General features: G+C 38.1%; 2 protein-coding genes across 2 annotated transcripts; both read right to left on the bottom strand.

Moving 5' to 3' along the window:
• Nucleotides 1-1,767: 1,767 nt before the first annotated feature.
• il12bb (interleukin 12B, b) lies at nt 1,768-4,992 on the bottom strand. The gene is made up of 9 exons (XM_008427477.1): nt 4,912-4,992; nt 4,343-4,436; nt 4,148-4,249; nt 3,757-3,939; nt 2,983-3,088; nt 2,669-2,838; nt 2,371-2,531; nt 2,167-2,288; nt 1,768-2,043 (listed from the first exon to the last, which is right to left on the bottom strand). The coding sequence occupies exons 2-9, from the start codon at nt 4,434-4,436 to the stop codon at nt 2,010-2,012; spliced, it is 972 nt and encodes a 323-aa protein (XP_008425699.1). The 5' UTR covers nt 4,912-4,992; the 3' UTR covers nt 1,768-2,009.
• Nucleotides 4,993-8,333: 3,341 nt separating this feature from the next.
• ubtd2 (ubiquitin domain containing 2) lies at nt 8,334-24,356 on the bottom strand. The gene is made up of 3 exons (XM_008427478.2): nt 23,930-24,356; nt 18,979-19,215; nt 8,334-9,644 (listed from the first exon to the last, which is right to left on the bottom strand). The coding sequence occupies exons 1-3, from the start codon at nt 23,997-23,999 to the stop codon at nt 9,133-9,135; spliced, it is 819 nt and encodes a 272-aa protein (XP_008425700.1). The 5' UTR covers nt 24,000-24,356; the 3' UTR covers nt 8,334-9,132.
• Nucleotides 24,357-25,144: the final 788 nt, after the last annotated feature.

The raw sequence follows: 25,144 nt of genomic DNA, 5'->3' as shown, positions 1-25,144 counted from the left end.
CACACACACACACACACACACACACACACACACACACACACACACACACACACACACACACACACACACACACCCAAATCCATCTCTCCAAACAACCCTGTTGGACTTAGACCACCAATTAACCTGTAATGTTGCAGACACCAACACTGTCAGAACTAGCTTCCTTCCTCCTTTGTATATTTGCATGGTCTTCTTGGTCTGAATATTTTCTTCACATTGTGACAAACTCCAGAGTGACGACCAGCTCATGATGGACGGCTATAACACTCAGTCAAGTCCACAGTGGCCTACAGATTTCTACAATTGTTTACATCTGTTTTGTTACATAAATGTTGGAGGAAATTAAAGGTCATGTTCCTGTGTGTCCATCCCATTTCTGAACCCATTCTGGTTCACAWAGCTCAAATATCACATCTCATAACAGGTATTGAAGTGTTTTCAGCGTGCAGGGAGTCATTTGGTTTAGCTGCTATYAGTGTACGTTGCATATCTAGAAAATCTCTTGGTTGTAATGAAGAACTTTGATTTGTACCCGTTTCTTTTTCTTTCTTTTTTTTTAGAGCAGTGGTCCAAACCAAAAGCAGATTTGACCACTGCTATACAACAATATGCAATAACCACTAAAACTACTGTGAGATAAAAAATAATATTCATCAAATTTTGACACTGATTACATCACTGACCATTACAATGGACTTCAATGCATGTTTTGCTATAATATATTCATGAGTTAAGTGTGCAGCTCTGGTCAAGGCCGGATGGGTGTTGACGTGYATTTGCCCAAAAGTGTGTTTGTTCTGTTTTCGTTTTGGGTGTCTTTTTTGTGTGTAATTTGTACATGCACACTTTAAAACACTCATTCAAACAAGGATCAGTTGCTTGAGTTTTTTTTTTTTTTTTTGGTATCGAAAGATTTTACCAAACAATGTAAGTCTAATTTAGACTATTTCAGTTGTTASCAAAAGTCTTTTTAAGCTATAGATGAAGGTGTAGTTTATTATTTCATGAGATGATGTCATTGTCTAACTTTTTGTTTTCTTATGAACTTCCTGTAAATTTAACCATAAAAACTTTTTTGTACCAAAATTGTCTCTGCTGCTTATTGCTCCTCTAACGCTTTAAAATGAGTTTTTTTTAATGTAACGTTTTTACTCATTGTCTCCAGCACCGTCTGAGTTGTAGTAGAATTCACGGTCAGTTCTATGATGGTGAGCTGACCAGGTCCTGCTGCAGCAAATGACCAWCAAACCATCACACCTCCACCTCCATGTTCTACAGTTTGCATAATGTTTCAGTTTTGCATATGTAGAGTCATGCAGCAGATTCTCTATCTGGTCTTTGACTGGGATATTGTAACATATAAATATGGGGCGAGCTACACCTCATTGTAGTTTTGACTTTATGTTTGCTGTGGTGTTTCTGTTGCATTTGTTTTCTGCCAATCTTGTTCTGGTCTCCAAATAATTCAGCCTTGGTCTTATTTGYTTAAAGAATGTTTTTCCAGAAGTTCTTTGTTCACTKTGCAAATATTAATCTGGTCTTTATGTTTTCCTCAAAGAGTTCCTTTCTTGCACACCTCTCGTTTAAGTTAAATTTGTGCAGTGCCTTTCTGGTTGCACTTTCATATTATCTGTACAGAASAAGTTTGAGTGAACTTGCTCTGCCAGCTATGCACATGTTGGCTGTTGTTGCTTTGAATGTTTTCCATTTGTAGATAATATTAGAGTATTTTTAAGAAGAKCATTAACTTAAGGYACACACAAGAAATAGAGATGCTGGATTTTATTATGAAATATAAAAGAAAAACATTTTGGAAAATTGGTTTTAAAAAAGAAACGATATTCAATTTAGTAATTCACAAAGGTTTTCAYCCACTAAACTTATAAAAGTAACTTAAATAAAAAGGAATAAATACTGTACATGTATACATTCATTCACTTTTAGCAGGACTTAAAAAACTGAAAATCTGGTTTTAAAGTAGTTGTCACATTTTCCCAACTTGCTTCGTTTTAGGAATGGCAGTTCATGATGTTTTTGTTCACTCTGGAGAAAAAGAAACGATAATTATGATTAAAACAAGTGGCTGAAAAGTCCGTTTATTTTAGGACTAAAAATAGTTTCAATAACATTTCTTTATATTTTAAGAAGGTMGAGTGAATCACTTACGTGTACTCACTCCAGGGGCTCCACGGTCCCTGGGTAAATTTGTCCTGAGCTCTCACACAGAAAACATACTTCTTGGATTTGATATTGACTTCAAACTTGGTTTCTTCAGTGATTTTAGGCTCCTGAAATAATTGACACCACAGTTTAAACATAAAGTGATTTGACCAAACTGGAATCCTAAATTGACATTTGCATTTCAGTTACCAGTAGGATCTTTTCGGTGTGGCAGGATTGTCCGTTCTGGACGACCTTGACCTGGAAGTGGAGGCTGAAGTAGGTGCGGGGCTTTTCCCAGGTGTCCGGGTAATCCCAGCTGAACACCTGGCCACAACTTATGTGCAGGTTGGGGAGGTTTTCTGGCCTCACTGGATACAATATGAAGACATGAAGTCAAGAAAAGTAAGTAAATCTCTGAATGAGAAATCAGAAAGACATCACATATGTAATCACTAAATGCAAAACACATAACATCAAACCCTGATATTTCTGTAAGAGAACCTACCAATCTCTCTCAGGTAGAATGACTTTGTGTAGGCCTCCAGACGAGAGTAGCTGTGCATGTAAACGGTGAACTGGATTTGGTGTGTTTCCTCTTTGTAAGGGCAGTCGACATCCTGGCACTGAACCCCTGACCCATCAGCATCCAGCACACAGGAAATCTCATCCGTGTTACTGGATTCAAGACAAATGGATAAATTATTATCTAAAACAGGTAATGGACAATAGCCCCTTTATGAAAGAATTGCACCAAGTTTATTTAAAGTGCTAGTTATTTAAATTAGTGGGAGACTAATGAAGAGAGACTTCGGTCCTTACCGGTGCGCCTTAACCAGGAGCACAGCAGCGTGGGATCTGTGATGCGTTTTCTTCCAGGTGCAGTGGAAAGAGCCTTTGTAATTCTGTGCTGAGCAATAGATGTGACCTGCAGGAAAAATAATACAAAATAATGGACTTAACCTGCTGCTTTTCTAAGCAGGAAGATGAGAACAACACAGAAAAGCCCCAGCCCAGATTTAAACTCAAGATCCTCTTTTTGCAAAGCATGGTGTTAAGAATAACACCATGAATAACAGTATAATAACCAGCTAATGTTTAGCTTTAGGTGTTCCTATATGCTATATTTAAAATAAATGTGTATTCTTTAATTGGTCATTGTTACCTAAYAYCAGCGCCAAAATTAAATGCTATTTTTTCCCCTTTTCCTTCATTCTTTCCATTTTCTCATGGAGGAGATGCAGATTGATCTTTTCACAGATTATCTGTTGTTTCTGCTAAAGGCGGCACACCCAGTTTCTGTGTTAAGAGATTATTTTTTTCTTAGTAGGTGACATGGTTATTTGAAAACTGAGTTTTTTACAAAGTTATAGTCCAATAATAAAACTCTGTGATGATCAAAGCCATTTTAAAAGAATCTCTACATTACCTAATAATTTATCAAAAAATTTTATTTCAGTTCTCCCCATCCAGTGACCCCTTTCTCTCCATTATTCTTATTTTAGCAGAGCAGCGACATCCATCCTATTATTTTTTTTATCTTTCTTGGATCCCATAACCTGTGATTCCCTCTCAGTCATCCCTTTCTCCTCTCACCTTGTCCGGGGGATTTCTCCTCCAGGATGACAGTCCTGTTGTCTGGATCCAGCTGGACCAGGATCAGCGTGTGGTTCAGGTATTCTCCACTAGAGCTGAGGTGACAGGAGTAGTTTCCTGCTTTCATCTCTTTCACCAAAACGGTGATCTGGTTTCCCTGCAGAGCTGGCGTCATTTCCTCCCCTGAGAAATCCAGAAGTTAGAGTCTCAGTCATGTTCCTCTCAGGTTTGTAAACTTCCTATGTCTTTGTTAACTTCTACTACAACAACAAGATATCAGGTGTCTTTTATTGTTTAAGATTACGCTCTGAATTAGCCCTTAGTGAAGGTGTTCTACAAATATGATATGAGCTGCAATAAATATCAAACAATTTATTTATTTTTTTTTTACCATTTTTCTTCCAAAACACTTCATCGTCCTGATAAGAGTCTCCACAGGTCAGGGAAACTTCCACTATGCTGCCATGAGCATGTGGCACCTGTACCACCACAGCTGGGGAGATCATAAAAAGAAATAAGAGATGAGTTAATATTTAACATGAGGGTGGCTAAAAAGAGACGAGCCAAAAAGAAAAGAGATAAAAACCATTGTCCATTAGAGTCTGGATCCTGGGCTGGTGGATGCTGGAGTTGGCAAAGCAAAGGCTGGCACTTAGAACCAACAGGAGCAACAACTGCATCTGTAAGGAAACATTAAAAACATGAAAAGCTGTTTTGAGGTATGTGAGGTTATTAAACTAGGTCAGAAATATTTCATAGTTTAGTAGCTACGAATAGAATGTATTTATAAATTACAAAGAAAAAATCATCACATCTAGAGGGGACAGAAAAATCTAAGCTTTAATAAAAAGCATAAATGCAACTTTTATTTTCTTTCTTTTCATCCAACACATATTTTCACCTGATGATTTCAGACTGAGGACCAGCGGGTTTAAAAATCCCAGCATTAGAGTACTTACAAATATTGGAAATGAGAATATTGAGGAGAATATTGACCGAACAATACATATTAAACACTTTTTATGTGATGAAAAATTTAGGTTAAATTTAAGCAAACCTTTGTTCCTTCAACTGATTTTTGAATAAATTCAGCAGTATGCTATACAGTCAAATAACAGAGCAAATTAAGATAAATACATAATGAATGTAGTTTACCTTGATCCAAAAATGTTGAACTTGAAAGCAGATCAGAGGAAGGCTGTGTCTTGTCTGTCTACACTCAGTATGCTCCTGGAGTATTTATGCACCAGGCTAAAAAAACCCCTGAGTGTGTGTGCATTTGTGTGTGTGTGCATTTGCGTGTGTGTGTGTGTGTGTGTGTGTGCATTTGTTTGTGTGTGCAGGGGATGGGTTTCCACGTCTTCATTCAGTCGATCAAAAAGCAGATCCACGTGTTTGTTTGTGTTTTGTTAATCAGTAGCAAATGTCTCACTTTTGACATTTTGCCGTGTGACTGGTGACAGTTGTGAGCTCAGTTAAGTCACCGTCATGCGGAAGACGTCACATCTTTTAAAACAAAAGACCTGTTCATGTTCCACATAAAAACTGCATGTTTGATTATTGAGTAGCCGCACTGACCATATCAGGGGAAGTGAGCGCAACCAAATGACAACCGCGTGGAAAGGGAACTGGAGACATGCAGCTGTTTAATTGATGACACTGAAACACAACCAATACTTCTTTGGAAGAAAACAATGCTCCAAAATGTCATTTTAGCTGGAAAAAATCACGAGAAACCCCTGGATTTGATTTGGAAAGAAGAATTGATGAATGTAAAGAACAAGTTTATGTTAATGTATAAAAAGGGTCGTTTCTTCATCGCTGTTCATCCTGCAATATGACCCCTAACATTTAGTGAGAGTTTCTGTAATGAGACCACTTCTTATAAATAAACCTTCGACTTAGCTGCAGAAGTTTCTTTTAAAATCTCATCAGCCTCTGAACAAAAAGGTGACAGATGACTGTAGTAGGAGGGAAGTGGTTTGAAACTATATCATTTCTAACTCTCACTTTCTCTTAATTTATCCCTCTGAAAAGAATTGCCAAAACCTTTTCCCTTTGACTCATCAGTGCAGTTTCTAATATAAGAGAAAACAAAACGAAAAAGGGAAGCTTTGATATATTCCCTCTGCTGAAGGAAGAGAGGTGTCCTTTCTCTTTGTGGACAAAAGCAAATCTTTCCCCAAAGCAAACTTGTGCCTTTTGTTTCGTACTCCCTCCAAAAAATGTCCCAATTCTGCTTTCAATTTTTAGTTGGACGAGTTTGAACACTGCATTCATTATTGTCTGCCATCATCTGCCTCTAACCTAGACAGAGTGTAATCCTTTGCATGCAGCCATAACATACTCTCTCAATAATAATTATTTTTTATGTTTTAATGTCTACCAAATGCTTTTTGTGAAATCTGGATGGATATTTGACCTCTATGTACGCCAAAATTAATGGAGTCCACAAATATGCAACAGGTCTGAGTCGTGGCAGCCGTTTAATCCTGAGGGCCTTTAAATCTCAACTTAAAACCCACCTGTTTAGAGTTGCTTATGGCTAAATTAGGTTTAGAGTGCAGGTTTTGATGTCTTTGATGTTTTTAATGTTTTTATCTTTACCTTTCATCTAGTTATTAACTTCTTTTTATTTCTCTTTCACACTGTCTATGTAAAGCCCCCCCGGAAAACATCCCAGTTAAACGAATCTATATCTAGGGGTGTGAGAATCCTTGTTAAATGACATATTAACTAAAACTCTGAGGTTTTAGCTAAGATTTAACAAGGATTCATTTAACATGAATTCTTGTTAAATGGCGTCTTAACTAAAACTCTGAGGTGTGAGACGTTTAACTGAAGTCGGGGGTGTGGGTTTTAATGTTTTTATCTTTTTTTAACCTTTTTTTTATTTTCTTTTTCTTTAAAAAAAATTCTCTTTGTCTTTCTGTTTATTCACTGTCACATGCTGTTTTTATTTTAATTATRTAAAGCACTTTGAAATGCCTTGCTGCTGAAATGTGCTATACAAATAAAATTTGATTGATTGATTTGATTAATGTTGACCAGCTTTATCTATCCAAACACTGTTGATATCTGTAGAGGAGGTCAGTTTTTGTTGGAACACCAAAATCTGCCCAAATGGGAAACATCTGACCCAACCTGTCGCCTCAATAACACCAGTTATTGTCCACAGTGAAGCAAGTTCTCGTTCAACATCAGCCGAGAGGCCGATGACTAAAAATAACCCCCGTTACATCGACACCTTCAAGCTCAACATCGGTCTGCTCCAAATGAACAAAGAAAATCTCAAGACAAAGTCAAAATTGAGCTCTTTGGCGAAAATATGCAAGAAGTGTGTTTATACAAGTCAAATATTTTAACAACTGTCAAGCATGGTGGTGAAAGTATCATGAAACTCAAACATTTATCAAAAGACCAAATCTATTATGATAATGCCAACAATAAGTGGACGTTTATGTGTAAGTAGAACCGTATATATCTTCCTCTATAACATCTCTGGATCAGTGAGATTTTAGAAGGAATATATTCATGTTCTCACAGGAAAAAGTAAGTAAATGAAACTAAAATTTTAAGAAAATTGGAAAAATAAGGAGAAAATAACATTTTATTTACTATTGCTTAATACAGTAGATCCCAAATTGTAGGTCAGGAGTCCACTGGAGGTCAGACTGAGGAAATCCCCTGAAATAAAATGTAATTATTTATTATGGTGGCAGCATCATAACCAGTGGCTTTAAAAAAGATGAACAAAATGACAAAGAAAGCTAGTTCTTCTCTGGAACATTACAGACAAGCCTGAGCTTCCTCTTCATTAAACTGTCAGACAACAGCAGAGTCAGTCAGAGGCTTCTTCCGAACAGCTGTGATACTGACCACTGCAGCATATATTTCCTGCCCACAGTTATCACYGTATGGAAAAAACTGTTTGAGGAAACTTGWATGACGTACAATAGATTTTAAATAAAACTAACAAACTAAATTAAAACTTTATTGGAGCACCTTCTGATTTAATGATGATGTTCAGTCTTCTCTGGTAGGAGTCGGTCAGCGTCCAACYTCCTGCAATATTCACCTCTTGTACCTCACAAAAGTTGTCCTTCAAGAGATGCAGACTTTSTGACATAATTAACTCTCGCCACTATCTGGGCTAAAACAAGTTTATGTTTTTGCTCATGAAGTCATTTTTTTTGTTGATTTAAATTTATCCTTGAATTTCTGACAAATTTATCATGTATTATAATTCAKCTTTCAAGGAGAGACCTAAAGATTTTGGGCCAGTGTYGATTAGTATTTGTCACTTACTGTAACTTCACCCACCTTGACTAAAACCTTCCTTTGCAAGGAAAGTAAAATTAATGTAATTTATTTTCTACATCACATTTAGAAAACAAGTTGAAATAATTAAAGCCTCATATTTCGGCATCACATCAGATATGTTCTTTATATTCTAGATGCTATGTAGATTATTTCTCCCTGATGCAAACTGTGTAATGTAAATTGACAGCATCACAACTTCCATAAAGCATAAGAAGTTAGTGAAAAATGRAAAAATATAAACACTGGACAAAAAATAATTAAAAAGATTCTATTTTTATTCAAAATATGCAGCTGTGTTTCTGAAGTCCATCTTTTTCCCTGTGAATGAGTATGGTTTTGGGCCTGGGCGTGTAAGCCGCCTTACACACACACACACATACACACACATACAGCCAAAGATGAAACGACTTACGGTTTCCTAAATGATTAATTTGATTGTTCGGTGAATGAATGAAGTATGGAGTCCAGCAGCAGCCGCAGCCAGAAATCCGGGCTGCTAGCTCTTCACAATATAAAAAGACAAAATCTCTGAGCAAACGTACAATTCTAAACTTTTGCCACAGTTGTTAAGCGTCTCATTTACCCTGACTAACATGATTTGATGTAATCCCCATTATTTGCTAAAATGCTTTAAAAACTTTTGATTGCTGAATTGTCTYGTTTTATCTTAGCTGTCTGAACTGGAGAAAAGTTTGGAAAAAGGTTTTAATACTGTAGCCTGAAAAACAGGAGTTTATTTCATCGACCCTTGAGCAGAACTTGGACATAGACCTTCAGGCCTCTCAGCTGCTAAGCAAACCCCTTAACCATCTCTTTTCGTAGTTTGGTTTCCATAGGAACAGTTAAAAAGACTTCAAAAAAGGTCAAAATTTCAACGTGTAAAACCAAAATAAGGAGTTTTTTTTTTCTCCGATGTCTTTATGCTCCTCCGCCTTAACGTAGCCCTTCTCAGCGAAAACAATCAAAGAGCACAGAAGACGCGAAGAGTCGCCTTTAACTCGGCTGTGTCTCTTGTCGTCCTCATTGGTTTACACTAGCAGGGCCTGGCTTCGATTAGTTCTCCACCGGCGTTGGCTCTTGAGGCGGAGCAGACACTCCTTCCACCGCCGCGGGTCCAGAGGCCTCTGCTGTGTGTCCGGGTGGCGTTACAGGCTCCGGTGGAGGCCGCTGGCTTAGGATCACCTGAACTACGTAGTCCCTGGAAATGTTGAGTTGGTCCAAGCGCAGCCTGTCTGTCAGCGGCCTCCCTGAGAAAAACCAGCGCTGYGTGGCGGCGGGCACRCCCTCCTGATTCTGCAAGCGCCGCTTCATCATGCCCACAGTGTCTGTGGAGCGGACCGCCAGCCGCAGATCGCGGCCCGTGGAGAGCCGCAGCCGGAGCTGGCACTCGCCTCCCGGGATGGGGTCGCTGGCGCTGCCYGTGGACGGGTCTGCCGTCAGGGAGTCCGGATCCGACCCGTCGGGCTCGTCGGAGCGCTCTTCGATCATGTTGACAGGAGGAGAGAGGCAGTACACCGGCAGCTGGTAGCGATTTCCCAGCTCATCGTAGCATTCGGTCAGAGCGCCTGGAGCGGAAACAAGAAAAACAAAACTTTATATTCAGGTTTGKKTTTTTTTTCCCAATTTGCCATCTTTGCACAAGCATCACACTGCAAAAACACAAAATCTTACCTGTAATTTTGGTCTATTTTCTAGAGCAAATATTTTAGCACACCTAAAATAAGAAAAAACTAACATAACAGTAACTTTTAAGCAAGACATAGAGGCTTAATTTATGTAAATGATTCCTTAATATTGGTGAAAAAGTACTTATTTCATTGGCAGATAAATTAACTCATAACATGGGAAAAAAGTGAAATAAACTGCCAATGGAATAAGTACTTTTTCATTAATATTAAGGAATTATTTACATAAAATAAGCTTCTATATCTTCTGCAAAGTTTTGTCATATTTGTCAAGATATTTGCTCTAGAAACTAAACCAAAATTACTTGGAAAGCTTTTGTGTTGTTGCAGTGCAACTTCTGCAGCACTTTCGCAACTATTTATACACTTTCAACAATAAATGGTGTACAGGATATTAATACCTTCTGGGGTAATAATTTACCATTTTTATAACCACATCCAAGTGTTATGTGTCCTGGAAGTGATAAGTCCTCATCACAACTTACAGTAACTCGGATCACAACAACAATACAAACATTAACTGCATGATGAATTTTTTTTTATCATCCATGGGTAAATAGAAATGGGGAGCTTCCAGTAYGAAGCTGTTAAACTGAATGGGTTGGCCTCTTAAGTTTTACGATTATTTGATTCCTGAAGTAACAGGTGTGGCTGTTTTGATGGAAGAATGATATGCGGCTCGCTTCGTCTGTGATYAACTACATTTTGCCGCATTTATTCTGTTGGTATTCTTTCAAATGCTTTCATTATGGCAAAAACGAAAAGTAACATATTTGAATCATTTTTCCATTTAACAAAACGTACAATTCCCATTGTCGTACAATAAAATGGGGAAATGAGAGTCGAGCTCAATAGAAAACCAAGACTGAAAGGAAGGAGCAGAAAGTAAGAGCAGGAAAAGGTCATGTGTTGGATGTGATGTGTCAAGTTTTAAGTCACCAGGGACAATAAGAAAAACGTGTGGAGRACTGATTATTCAAATGGGAGACCCCCAGCGATCCTCAGGGGGATTTCAGGCATTTGGGTTCAACTACACAATACACTGACGTAACGTAGTCATTGTATTTTGGTTCTGACCACAGTCTTTTTCTTCCATACCTTTCCAATTTCAAGTTAATAAAGTTAAATATCACATCCAAACAACCACATCCTTCTTGTCCAATTTTCCAAGAAGATCTGAAAAGATTAGATATAAATATTATAAATTAATATSTCTTCTTATATTAGATATTAATATGTGAAATAAAAAAAAAATCCCCTGAATTGCAAGAAGCCCACCTTTCATGAGCTACGTTTCGAAAAGGTCACTCCACAGCTCATGTTTTATGACTTAGAAAGTCCAACGAGAAAGAAGGTGAGTTCTGTGGTAACTGAAACCGAGCAGACAAGACCACAGGACTCTGCTCTCGGTGGTGCAGATGCAGTCAGAGAGGAGGCGTCAGAGTAAGACCAGGACCAGGGAAATGTTTGACCAGCTCCGTGTAGGAGTGAGGGGCAGAAAAAGAGCTCGACTGAGTGRTGACGTGGCCAACAGCCGGAGCTCGTCTGTAACCAGAACGCACCGGGAAACTGGCTGCTATTAACATCAGCGCCGTGATTCAGCACCGTAAACACACTTGGATTATTTGAAGACGTTGTAAAACGTTTCTGCATTCAAAATTTCCAGACTGTGACACAAAATCTGCACCCATGTTTTGCACAACAGTTTTAGAAAAGATTTCCAGCAGATATTCTGACAGAGATTAAGCTTCATTCAAGTATCCAATGRCAACACACAAACACTTAAAACAAGAAAGATAACCTATCTAATTTGATCCTTCCTGTTGCTGCTAAACTATTCTAACAAATTACTGAAGTTACATTCATGCTTTGGTACCAATATTGTTTTTCAGGTATTTTATTTTTGATAAACAGAATTAAAACAAACCATCRAAAAGTTGATGAACGACAAAAATTGAGCGAGAACAAAGAGGAGAAGAAGCCRACACTTTCCCCACGTCTGGTTTTTATGGAAGAAGGATAAGAAGAAGAAGTCCTGCTTGTAGTTTGTCACAAACCATGTAGCAGACACAGTAAACATGTGGCAGAAGGTTTTCTGGTTAAATGAGAATAAAAAATGAAAACATTTGGCAAACATGCAACAATATGTGTGACATAAAAAATAAAAAAAAATCGCTGTGAACACACCAACCCCATTGCACTACATGGTAGAGGTAGCATCATTCTGTGGGGATGGTGTTCTTCAGTGGGAATAGTGAACCTAATCRGAGTGGATGGAAAGATGGAGACAAGGAACCTGCAAAACACTAAAAGGCTAAGTGTTTTGCAAACATAGAGCTTCAACTTGTTACTAAATGCTGAAGGTGTTTTTATTTCACCTTTTATTGAGGCAACTCTGGAGCTTTAAGCATGGCTCTCATTATAAGCCCACCATCAGACCCTGATAAAAGCTTTTTTTCAGCAGTAAATTGGTGGTGAGACAGCAACAGCATCAAAATAGAGCTGGAGACGGTTTAGTTGAAAACAYTGTTTCCACCGTTCGAAATATAATCAGAGTTTTATCCTTCTGGAAATGCAACAGAGAAAACATTTTGGAAACACATGCTCTCCATAATTCATTTTCTCCATACTAACGAGACCTGGAAAACACTGTAGGCAAATGTCACTCTATTCGTTCTGCGCAGAAGCAGTTGAAATCTTCTTAGCTCGTAAAGCTAAATAATCCTCAGGCACACAACATGTTTCCATTGCATAGTAAAGTTTTACTTGGCACGGCGCTAATCTGTGTTATTTTCCACTGCAGACAGAACTCTTTCAACCTGTGCAGCATCAGATGTTTACCATTGTGGCGTGCATGAAGCTGCAGTGACACAGAAACTTAACTTCCCTCAATCAGTGTTTGTTTATTTGATTACATTGTTCAAGAAGACACGTTCACGCAAAGTGGCTTGCCAAAATAAATAAAAAATAAAGAAGTAGCCATTTGAAGAGTTGATAAAACGTGGAAACGCTCCGGTTMTCTGGTCATGCCCACAGGTGATGGTTCTCTCTCACCACGAAGTGTTTGGCAGCGTATCGATGTCATCGCGTTGACCCAGATCGACTCATTTGGAAACGACTGCGGTGTCAACAAAAAAAGATGAAATTTCATGTGGTTCCAACCACAATGGGAATAAATGCCAGGCTGTGTCACACAGGTTTGTACTAAAACTCTACTGCAATATATGATGAGTCACTTTGCTGGACTAAGTAAAAATAACTTCCTCTGTTAAGAACAAAAGTGACATTYATGAATCATTTCTAAGAAATTCCTTACGATTCCCAACTGCACTTCACATGAAATCAGATACAAAAAAAMTAATTTGAAGCTGAATAAATGATATTCTGAAAGTCATGCTTACTTAGTTATACAAGTAAGTACACACAGCTGGGCTTGTCACAGAAACACAATTTATTTGGACAAAAAATTGTCACAGAAATTATTCTGATAAGCCATAATGTTGTTTTGAGACCATTTTCAATTAATATAATGGTAATGGCATAAAAATGCAAGAACACATTATCAACTAACAATACACTTTAAATTCTAAAAAAAAACATTTAACTTGGAAGATATTTTACATATCCAATAACAAATAAAATTAATTATGAAGTCTTTGTACAAAATTGTCCTAATAAGGGCAGTTTGAAACCAGTGTTCCAAACTGAAGACTTTTGTCATCCGGTTTTTAGTAGAAACTGGATGACAAACAGATAACAGACAGACAGAAACCATTTGTGAAAGCATGTAGCCTGCTGTCCGTTTTGCTCAGTGCAACATCTGCTACTTTTTACCAACATCACTTTCTGTGAAAAGGCTGGAAASGCATCCAGTGGCTGGGGAAGTAAGCTGGACTACAAATCAAAAACAGATTAAGATGTAAGAAAAAAAAAAAAACCTCGAGTTTTCTGACCACTCAGTCAGCGTCAAAAGAAGGTATTCTGTGGATTATTTTTCAGCACTAGTGATATTTGATCTAAGAACTTGGACTTTCKTACGGCATCTTTAGGGTTGTAACTATTCCTAAAATGATTTGAGTACCTCGATAATTAAAATTCCTAGAGGSAAATTATCTGCCTTGAAGCTTTGTTAAATTATCTTTTACTATCAAGCACACCGTGTTTCTSCCGGGTGATTATTTGTGTTGCGCAACATTTTCACTTCCTATCGTTCTTCAGGGGATCAATAAACATCCTTAAATAAATGGCGCRATGCCTGGAATAGGACAGCCCTTCTCCACCCGGAGATGCTGCCTAGTGGCTGGTTCAGAGAGAATGGCGGCGAAGTGCGCGGAAGGTGTGTGCATACAGGTGGAGCGGAGACTCATGCACATATAGATAGAACACACGGGGCTGCTTTACCTGATAATTAGCGTAGCTTTACAGACGAAACAGAAAGTAGACCAAAACAAAGTAGGAAATAATTGGAAACTGCAAGGGAAAAAAAACTAACAAATATTCTGTATTTTTGAACAAAGTACAAATATAGATGGTATGGAATCTATTTTTATACACTCGTGCCCCGAGAAAAAAAATCTGGACCAAACAAAATGGCAGACTGGGAAAGTTGAGAACAAATCAGAGAAGCAGTAAAGAACCAACAGAAATGTGTGCTAAACATAAGAGGATTGTTTAGCTTGCACAGCATAAAATGTTGTGGACATGTTGGAGGAACGTCCAAAAACTGGTAACCATTACTCACTGCATACTCGCTGCAACAAGGAATTAAAAAGTGAAGGAATATATTGATAGCGAGTGCTGATTGTCAATGGTTTGAAACTCTGGGGGAGCTACAAAGGCTCAAAGATCAGGTGTGAAAGTGCAGCCTACACTTCTGCCTTTAGAGAAATGTGGCCAAAAGGAAGCAAATGTTGAAAAGAAGTTATAAAATATCCAGCAGACAAGTGGTGGATCCAATACAGAATATATCATATTGATATTTGTTGGAGCTATTCATCCAATCTCAATGAGCTGAATAAGAAATTTAAAAAAGTCACATCATTTACCTGTGTTGGTCTGTTATGTAAAATCGAAATAAGTCTGTGTTTGTGAACAAATAAAAAAACAGGAATACCTTTACATGCAACTGTACTGCACAAGTATAATGCTTAAAATAAAAGCTTTGCACCTTCCTTATTTTTTGAAAAGTCATATTTATGCCATCCCACATGACTGTAGGCAGTAACAAGTTTAGGCAAAAGAAGGAACTGTAAAAAAGAGAATGCATTTGAGAATGTTTTTATAACAGCTGCTATTCATTTCACGCGTTTAATGGTTGAGTATTATAAGCAGATGAAATGAAAAGCTATGCTGGTGTGTAAATGTTTTACAGTTCTTTTTTCAATTATTTTATTATTGCAATTAAAGAAAATCAGTTTCAGATCAATATCTCTTTTCCTTCTTGCAGAGGAGCACATAAAAAAAGACTGAAAATATCTAGTTAAGCAAGGTCAGAACCAAATGCTGATTTATTTGGTGCGAAAGGCTAAAAATAGCATTGAAAAAAGAAATTACACAGCTCAGTTTTCAGTCATCTCCTATGACTTCTAGTTAAATACAACAGTAAAGGGGTGAAGAGCTTGTAAAGACAGAAGTGTTTCCTGATTTGCGTGGTGGATTGAGTGAAACAGTGATGTCAAGTGTGGGGAATTCACAGCTGCAGCCCAGCAGGATCTGATCTGGCCTCCCAAACTACCAAGAGGAACAGAGTAAGAAAGCACTGCATTTACAAAAAAACAAACAAAAAAAAACATTACACGTATCTAATATGAAGTCTCATTCCATTTAGGCGAAGGTGTTTCATATGTCAGGCAGTGTATTGCTTTCTGGCAAGCTAATGAGGACAAAATATAAAAAAGTAACTCCACTCATTTAGTTACCCAAATTTACACCAAACCAATAAAATAAAATAAGAAAAAAAATAGCAATTTATATTTTTGACATTATAAGAATTTGTTTTTTTTTTTTGTCTCTCTCTGTCAGTCAGACACCTTCACAGTTAGTCACAATGAAACAAGATTTGTGAAACCCATCGCAGGATACCATGGAAAACATTACAACATTCGATGCCCACAACAGAAACGGGATCTTACCAAGGAAAGAAAAAAAACATGTCTATCCCCAGCTGAGGAAACATGACTCATTAGATGATATGCATAAGGATTAATGGGGAGTGACGCACACGCAAAGAGCTAAACCAGAGCCAAATTTATTGTTAGGGATTTGATAAATTTCCAGGCGGAAGTTGAAGTACTTAGGTATAAAAACCTGAAAATTGAAGTGAAACTTCAACGTGGCCTTCTTCAGTGGGTCAAACGTAAAGGAGGAAGCATGATCCAAGATGAGTGACTTACACAAACTGAACGGCACCTCGGACCAAAAGGGCTATATAACAAATATGATTATGTTTTGATGTTTATGCTTTGAGTTTTATGCTTTCATCCTTTGAGGTTGCACTTCCTGAATAGTGCTGTTGTAAAGCAGTTAGCTTGTTCGCCCTCCAAGTACGGCAGGTAGAAATGAGGAGAAAAAAAAAGATGCCAGGCGGCATGTTTGGAGAAAACATCATCAGGCCAATACCATCCATGAAGCATGGTGGTGGCAGGGTAATGCTATGGTGATGCTTTGCTGAATTTTTTCAGCAGGACCATGACCAGGCTAAGACCTGGAAGGAGAGGCTTCAGAACCTCTGTGAAGGTTCTGGAGTGGCCAAGCCAGAGTCCAGACTTGAATCAGATTGGAAACGTCTGTAGACATCTGAAAACATCTGCACAGACGAATCCCATCCAACCAGATGAAGCTGGAGAAGAACTGCAAAGAGGAATGGGCCAAACTGTCTAAAGATAGGTGAGCTCAGCTGGTGGCATTATTCAAAAAGATTTGACACGGTTATTAGTGCCAAAGGTGGATCGACAAAGTGGTCGTCTTGTTCCGTTATTTATAATAAATTTGAAAACTTTTTTTTCCACATTGAGGAAAGAGATTAATTTTATACAGTTTGGATTAAGGTTTTCATACACAACATGTGGAAAAGTGAACAAGTACAAGAGCAATTTTTGGAGATAACATTTTGTTTACTTACACTAAATGCCATATTTTGGCCTCTAAATTACTGAGATCCTGAAAAATATTTTTAGGTTGGATATGTTTTCTAACTCGTATCTAAAGCAAGTTTCATTTCTCCAGTCTTCAAAATGTGCAAAATTTATTTGTAACATTTACAACTAAATTTAAAAGTACAGCAACCGGCTCCTTGCATATAATGAATGAAATTGAGCATGCATGTTCAATAACTTCTTTACTTTTAGCAATAATGTCTGATTTAGCATAGAAATGGTTAAAATCTTATAGTTGGGACTGTCTAAGGTGACCTTTAGCAATTACTCCAGCTCTGCTGCAATAATATTAAACTGCTTGAGGATGTTCAATATGAACTCGGCACCTTTCCACTCTGCTGCCTCTAATCCCCTCACTCTCTATATATGAATACATTAAATGCTGATGTCATTAACTGGGTTTTCTTCCACACAGCAGATTCCTGGCCACCTCATCTTGTATACGTTTCTATTTTCACCAATCTACAGGAAGAATAGAACTTGAAACTAATTCAAGAGTTTTTGTAATATAGAGTCAACACTGAGCTTTATAATTGAATTATAATAAAATTGAATTAAACTGCAATAAACTAAATTGAATTGCACCTTGTTACCAGAAGCAAAGTTAATATATTACCCCCACTTTATCACACAGCCCTTAGTTGGGAATTGGTTAGTAATTAAACTGAATTCCACTCTGCTCTGTGGAATTTCCCACTCGGTTTATCGCTTCCCATTCCAATTAGATACACCAAACACATTTTTTTCAGTTTATGGAGACCTGCATTACGTATTTGCTAAGGTTTTCCTGGGTTCCTATGCAAATCTTACTGAAACAGATGGTATAATTATTATCAAGGTGGGGGGAAAAGAACTACAAGTTCCTGTATTAAAATTAACACAGGATTTTACAGTGCAAACATTAAATATGACAGTCATAAATCTAACAAGAAAAGAGCCCCATTGAGGGCTCTACACAGAAAATAACAGGACGTTGATACTGTATGCTTTAACAACAACAAAAAAACGTTTGTCGCAGTTTTCATGTCAAATGAGAATGTATATTGATAGCAGCTGGTCTTTTTAATAAATTTAATTCCATTCACATGAGGCTAAAAACAGCTATTTTCATTTCTTATTTATTGATTCACTCTGTAGCGCATACACTCTGAAAATGTGTTCCCCAAGATTCATTTGGAGGATTTAAACTAATTTAAAGTACTGAATAATTTACATGTGTAAACTGCTCTGTTAAAAAACAAGCATAAAAAAAACCAATAAGTCATAATGATGCAAAAAGAGCTGTGCAAAAGCAGCTCACCAAAGCAGAAATTAACTAACAATACGTGGCGACATATACTTCCTGTTTGTGGTACTTCATCAGATGAAACCTGAAACTAAAACACACTTCCTTTGGAAGCTGTGCTGCTCACATAGGTTCTCTGTTTTGACATACAACCTATTTATGGTTGCAGCATAACCCAGCGGCGACTGTTGTCTGGCTGGCTGAAGAAAGTCATGTCAAAGCTTTTCAGAACTACTTTAATGTTGAAATGAAGTTACTATGTCAGACTAAGGTTTGATCAAATACAATATCACTGAAAAGTTATAACAGTAAGTAAGTTAAAAATGAGAAATTCCTGTTAACAGATTAAGTATTTATAAGTGTTTAATTCATTTAATTTTGAATTTTATTTCTCACAGGTAATATAAACCCAACATTCTGTTGAATAGAAAGATAGGACATTACATAAGACTAAATTAAAGGATTTTCAATACTTGTGGTACTTCATCAGTAATATGCAACGTCCTGTAACATATTTCCATGCTTTGTTCAGCATGTGGCCTCAATAATTAAAGCAGTAATTCATGCAAAACGAGGCCTAACTAACAACCTTCCCCTTAAGGTTGTAGTTATTCCCACTGCTTTTTCTATCACTTTTTCCTTTCACTCAACTTTCCAGCAATAGCACGTCTATGTTTGCATACAGCCTCTTAACTACTCTCCTTTTTAAGGATGTCAATCGTCTTTTCTAAAAACTGTGTGGTCATAATATTTTAGCATGCAGAAAGTGTTTTACCGTGTGGCAGTGTGATGCTGGCCCCGTCAAGGATGGCCTGAGCCAGTAGGTGGTCATTACTCTCAAAGGCACTGGCCGCAGCTCGCAGCGCATCCCAGATCTCCTTCCGGCCCTCGAATGCTGGCGCCGTATCCCAGAACTCATCTCTTTTGCTGCGCAGCTGGCCCTCTGTCATCGGGTAGTCACTTTTCCATTTAGGTCGCTCTCTCTTCAGGGGCTGGTTACGGCCTAGAGCCACTGAAGGCAAGGAGACGAGAGAGGGATTAGACAGGAAGAGAGATCAGAAAACCAGACGGACAGAAGGTAGGAGGAGGAGAGGAACTATTTATTACTTCTTTTAGGTAACTTTAGGTGACTGAATGGTCACAAATACTGCTCTTAAAAATGTGTAATAAGCCTCCAGCCACATAGTGTAGTATTTTGTATCACAGTAACTGCATTTAATCATATTTTCAAATTTACTGATATTTATTGATGCTCTCAATGAAAAAACTATGGAAAATTTGTAAAAATTATCAATCCCAATGATACAAATGGATCTTGGGGGATTTTAAACATCATTAGTTGAAATTCATTGTGACAACAATAAATCAAAATTTTTGCAAAAAGTTTATCACAATAAATGATTAATGCACTAAATGTCCAACCCTTCTCTATAACCGTTGTGTAATTGTTTTGAGCCTTTCAGACGTGGATTTGTCTTCCTGAGGTTATAGTCACAATCCCTTTCATACAGTGAAGCATTATTTTTCCTGAAAAGCTTTGATAGTTTTATGCCAGAACAAGATGCATTTTCACAAAATTCACCTTGTTTCTCATCAGTCTAAAGATTTAGGAATCATAAAAAATGTTTTTTGGCAAATGTGAGACGGACCTTGACTGTTTTTTTTTCTTGGTAGTTTTAGCTTTGCAACTCCCTCATAGATCCTTTTTTTGCAGCAAGACAGACCTAACGGAAGCCCATTAGTGCTGCACTGATGCAGCTGCGTTTGTAAACTGATAAAAGTATGTTTTGTGGGCTCGTTGTTTCTGGGAAGGTCTCACTAATTGTGTGTAATGGGTCTCGCTGTCGTTAAGCCCAAGAAATCGTTTTGTCATCTTTTCCAGAAATCAATGACTTTGTCTGCAATCTGCCCCGTTTTTTTTTTTGTCAAGTTCTTTTCAAGTGATTTGAAAAGAAAGTGATTATCTTTTTATAAATTGGTCTGTACAAGTTTCGCCCATCATTGTAATAAATATAATCCTCATTTTAAAACTTAATTTTGCATTTACTCAGGTTCTCTTGTCTGATATTAAAAATAATTTGATGAGTTGAAACATTTAAGAGAAAAAAAAAAACCCTGATACGTTTTTATCACGGCACTGGAAAATAACGAATCGCTTTTCTCTTTTGCTCCGGTACTCAGCTGAGCGTTGCAGACCGATTGAACACGTTATACACCATTAGTGATGTGGAGCATGCAGCCAGAAGCTAAGAACGATACGTTCCAAACCCAGTTAAAATGTTAGGATAATTGCCGCAAACAGAGCTCCATCTGCAGCAGAATGGCTGATGAATAACACCATCTGGATCACCACCAAACACGACACAGGTACAGGACAGTGCGTGTGTGTGTGTGTGTGTGTGTGTGTGTGTGTGTGTGTGTGTGTGTGTGTGTGCGTGCGCGTGTGCATCCAAGTATACAACAGAAAAGAGAAGAGGATCAAGGTGTTGAGTTCCACCTACTGCTGGTACACATGTACTCTGATCAAATAACACGTTCAACTTCAGACTGCTCATAGTAAACAAGGCCTCAAACTGCCTGACCCTTTACGTTCAGCTACTAAAGGTTCTGCAGAATTAATAGTTTAACTTACATGCATCATCCACAAAACTGGATATGGTTTTAGAAAGGAAAGCAGTTGGATAACAAAATATTCTTTATGCAGCTGTTTGAGTTACTTTGATGAAGTTAAATAATTCTGGGACTTCCTTCTACCCGACAGAGCCCAAAGGAGAATTTCATTTGGTGGCTCACTTTCAGTTCATGAGTCAAAACAGCACAACATGTTGCCTTTGAGTCAATTTACACCTTTATCAGATGTGTGTAACCAGTTCAATTCTACACATTATCACTTTGTGCCACTGAAACCTTGGTGTTGTAAGTTTTTTTTCTTTTACACTGCTCAAAAAATAAAGGGAACATTTTAACATTTAAGTGAACACTGAAGTGTTCCCTTTATTTTTTTGAGCAGCATATTTCAGTTAAGTACTTTCGGAATTACGAAGATAAATTGTCATAAAATAATCAACAGTCTTGTATAGTCTAGTTTAACAGTATATTCTTATCTGAAATTCTGCTATTACACTCTATATTCATTCAATTTGGCTCTGATCCCAACTGGGGATGTTGACTATTATGAAACATGACCTAATCAAACCACAGTAACTGGTTATACAACCACATCAGATAGTATCAGCACATGGTTGGTACAAAACATCCAAAACTGCAAAAAATATAAAACCTAACTCTTTGGACAATTTGCACTAATCATATCACACTTACAAAGACAATACACGTACAAAGCCTGTTTTAAGTAGACGGATATGGAACTGATTACTGGCTCAATCTCCAGTCCTCAAAGGTTGGCTTCTTGCTACATCTTAATGTGTTCTGGTCCAACACACCTGAATCAAATGTCTCAATTACTTCCTCAGCAAGCAACCATGTTCCACAGAGTCCTGCTAATGGCCTCATTATTTGATCCAGTTGAGCTGAAGCAGAGACACATATAAAAGTTGCAGGACACTGAAAATGAAGGACTGGAGTTTGAGTCGTCTGGGTTATTTTACAAAATGGAAACGTGTGTGTATGAAATGGCAGTACGGGTTATCAAAGGGGACTTAAATATGAATACTGAGTGAACGGCATTCTATAATTTAAAATGCTATATACCAAAACTGATATGATAGATCATAGAGCTGCACAATATATGGAATACCATTCATCAGTGCTGTATCAGTGTCTGCAATATGAGAGTCGCACTGCTTTGATACAATATTCAGCAAAGTAAAATATGTTGTTTTCCATGCATTTGAAGCTTTGATAGGAAATAATAATAATATATTTGGCCAGTTGGACCTCCAGTAATGGAAATATTAATAAAAGAGTGAATAAAAAGTGGATTAATCACTAACAAGAACACAACTGCAATAGTGTACATTATTTAACTTTTTGTTGTTGTAATGTCAGACACCACTTTTTCAAATGGTTTGGAATAGCTCTAATGGGAAAAAACAATCTGCAACGTCCTCAAATATACTCCATGGTTTTATTTCTATAGTAACAGCATCAGGAGGGGCACAATTAGGTATCAACTAAAATTAAACAAGGGAGCTTCATGGAGTTTTGGGGGAGGCATTTTTGGATTTGAAGCAAAGCACAATCAGTGCTTTTGTATTAGCCCACTTTCCAGTTCAGTTTTATGACTGTATCTCAGAAATGTATCTTCGAATCCTATTTGACTTGGTTGTTTTTCACTAGCTTTATAACAAATGACAAAGATGTCCTATTTGCTTAGAGCAAATTGTTCAGTCCCGGAATGGCATTTGCACACCTTTTGTCACAATACAACCAAAAACCTGGATGTATTTTATTGGAGTTTTATGTGACAGACCAAAACAAATTAGTGCAAACTGGTGGAGTGAATGGAAAATAATAGAAACAGTCTGATAAATACCAAAGAAACACAACAAACGGGCTAGGTCGTACATCATAACCAAGCCTCACTATGAAACATGGTGTTGGCTGCATTATGCTGTGAAGATGCTTTTCTTCAGGGGAGCAAAATGGGAAGATGGATGGAGCTGGAGGTTGCAAAAGAACTTTGTGTTCGTCTGCCACATATACTCAAAATGCAATGAAGTTTATCTTTGTAACTTCAGAAAATAAAAAAGTGGAAGGGTGTGAATAAGCTTTCACAGCTCATGGCACATATGCTCTCTGCCGCCAGTTCTGAAGGTGTCAAGTACAAAGCAGAAGTTGAAGATGTCACATTTAGCTAAGCAAAGAGAAGCCTAGCAGCTGTTAATAGAGATGCAGAAGCAAAGAGGAAGACATACAGGAAGGAAATCAAGCTTTATCTGTGCATCTCTAAGTGCTCAGCCTCCTCCCCCTCTTTTCCCAGATCGGTGTCCCAGTCTGTAATTAAAATAGCTCAAAGGCTGGCTGTGGATCCCCTCCTCTCATACAGCAAACCAGGAAACTATCCCACAAACTTCCCACAGCTTCACTGAACTCGTTACTACATCAACCTCCAACCTAAAGTCAGCTTCGGTCATGCTTTAGTGGTTACTACTTATTCATCACTGTGCATGGAGTACTGCACTCACTACGACAGATGTGTATGGTGCTAAAAACAAACACTCTCTTTAATAATAAACTGTTGCAATACGTTGTGGACACCTCCTTCATTCTCTTTACTTTAAAGTTCAAACCATTATTCATTTGCTCTTAAAAAAAAAGGCAAAAGAGTTTCCCTAAATSTAGCTAATGGGAGCTTGAGTTGGTGCCCAATTTAAATCACACTGAACCACTTCAGAGGGCTTCTCTGCATGCCCCCGATTACTGTGACCCATATTTGTTGTATATACAGCAGCTAGCAAGCTAACTAGCTCCGTTTTAGCCGGCTAGCTCAGTCAACAGCAAAGAACAAAGGGAGACATCGCAGGGTGCTGAACAGGGTTTAGTTTGCAGAGTAAAGAAGCTGGCAGAGTGCCTTCTCCTCGGTTTAAATCCCGCTGCGTGGACGGAGACACCGAGCCCGTCTGAGGCTCCGGTCTGGCTCCGGATATTATAATGGCAGGGAAGGAGACCTCCAGCCAGGACAGCATGCAGAAAGCCTGCAGGGGGGAAGCCCATCAAACAGCCAAACCTTCCGCTTACTAAACCATAAGACCCCGCTAAGTTACCTCCAGTGCCGTCCGAGTTCTCGTTTAGGCTGCCCGAAGAGTCGTGGTGGCTCCCGACACAGCCACCCATGGATGTTTCGGCGGAGCAGCCCGGGTTAGGTAGCTCACCCCCCGGCCCACAGCTTGAGCTACATCCACCAACCCCCCTCCTCTCAGTCTCTCTCTTTGCTGTTTTCTAAGCTTCCCCCCTTCCTGTCTTCTCTTTCCTCACTATCTCCTATTCTGTCCTCCCTTCCCTTCTTCCCTCTTTCTATCTCTCAGCAACTGCGCAGTCCTCCTCTTGTGCTTCATCCCAGAAGTAAAGAAAAGAGGGTTCACATGGTTACAAGGTGACTGGGAGAGGAATGAAGGAGGAAAAAATAAAGAGAAGCAGGAGGAGACTCAACAAAGGAGAAGTGCACTTTAAGAGAGAGAGAGAAAAAAAGCGGTCTTCTTTAGGGCACCAAGTGTTTGCTCTGGTGATGGTGAAGATTATGCATTTTGACACATCTGCTGTCATGTTTTGTGAGAAGCTGTTTGCTGTCCTGATGAGGACATGCCAAAATACTTACCCTTGTGTTCTTGAATGTCAAGGGAGCCCTCCTGCTGTTATACTGCAGTGGCTCAGTTTCACATTAACAAATGGGACTGGCTCTGCTTCATTCTGGGTCTCTGTGGTGATACTAAGCAAAKATTAAACACTATTCTGGTCCGTAAAGTTAATTCTGTTTTTGCACTTCAAATAAATTTGGTTTTATTTTGGGATAGGACGACATTAGTGGAGTTTCCGCCATTCATATGTTTACTCTAAATAAATGTGAAAGAATTGCTGTGGGTTTTTTTTTTTTTTACACTGCTTTGGCTCCGAGTACAAACTTCAATGCATTTTAATGGGATTTCATGTGCTTAACACAAATTTGTGCAYATTTGTTAAGTGGAAGTAAAACGAGACATGGAGAAAATCTTTTTAAATTGCACATCTAGGCCCCATTTAGGTCCCTCTTTTTTACCCAAAGTTTTTCTGCATCAATCCGATTAAATTCAATTCAAGTTTACTTCATCAAGGATAGMACAGTAAACAATGTTACATGTTAAAAACAAAGCAATTGTTGTTTGTATGTATGTGTTACAGGCACAGGCTAATTTGCAAACCCAGTCCTTAATTGGACATTTTTTTTGGTCCATGAAGAKAATTATATTATTGTGTCTCAAATAAATTTGGTTTGATTTTGGGTT

Source organism: Poecilia reticulata, linkage group LG14 (assembly GCF_000633615.1).
Source record: "Poecilia reticulata strain Guanapo linkage group LG14, Guppy_female_1.0+MT, whole genome shotgun sequence".
NCBI classification, from domain to species: domain Eukaryota; kingdom Metazoa; phylum Chordata; class Actinopteri; order Cyprinodontiformes; family Poeciliidae; genus Poecilia; species Poecilia reticulata.
Note: the sequence above shows the minus strand (reverse complement) of the source record. Positions and strands in the feature narration are given on the sequence as shown.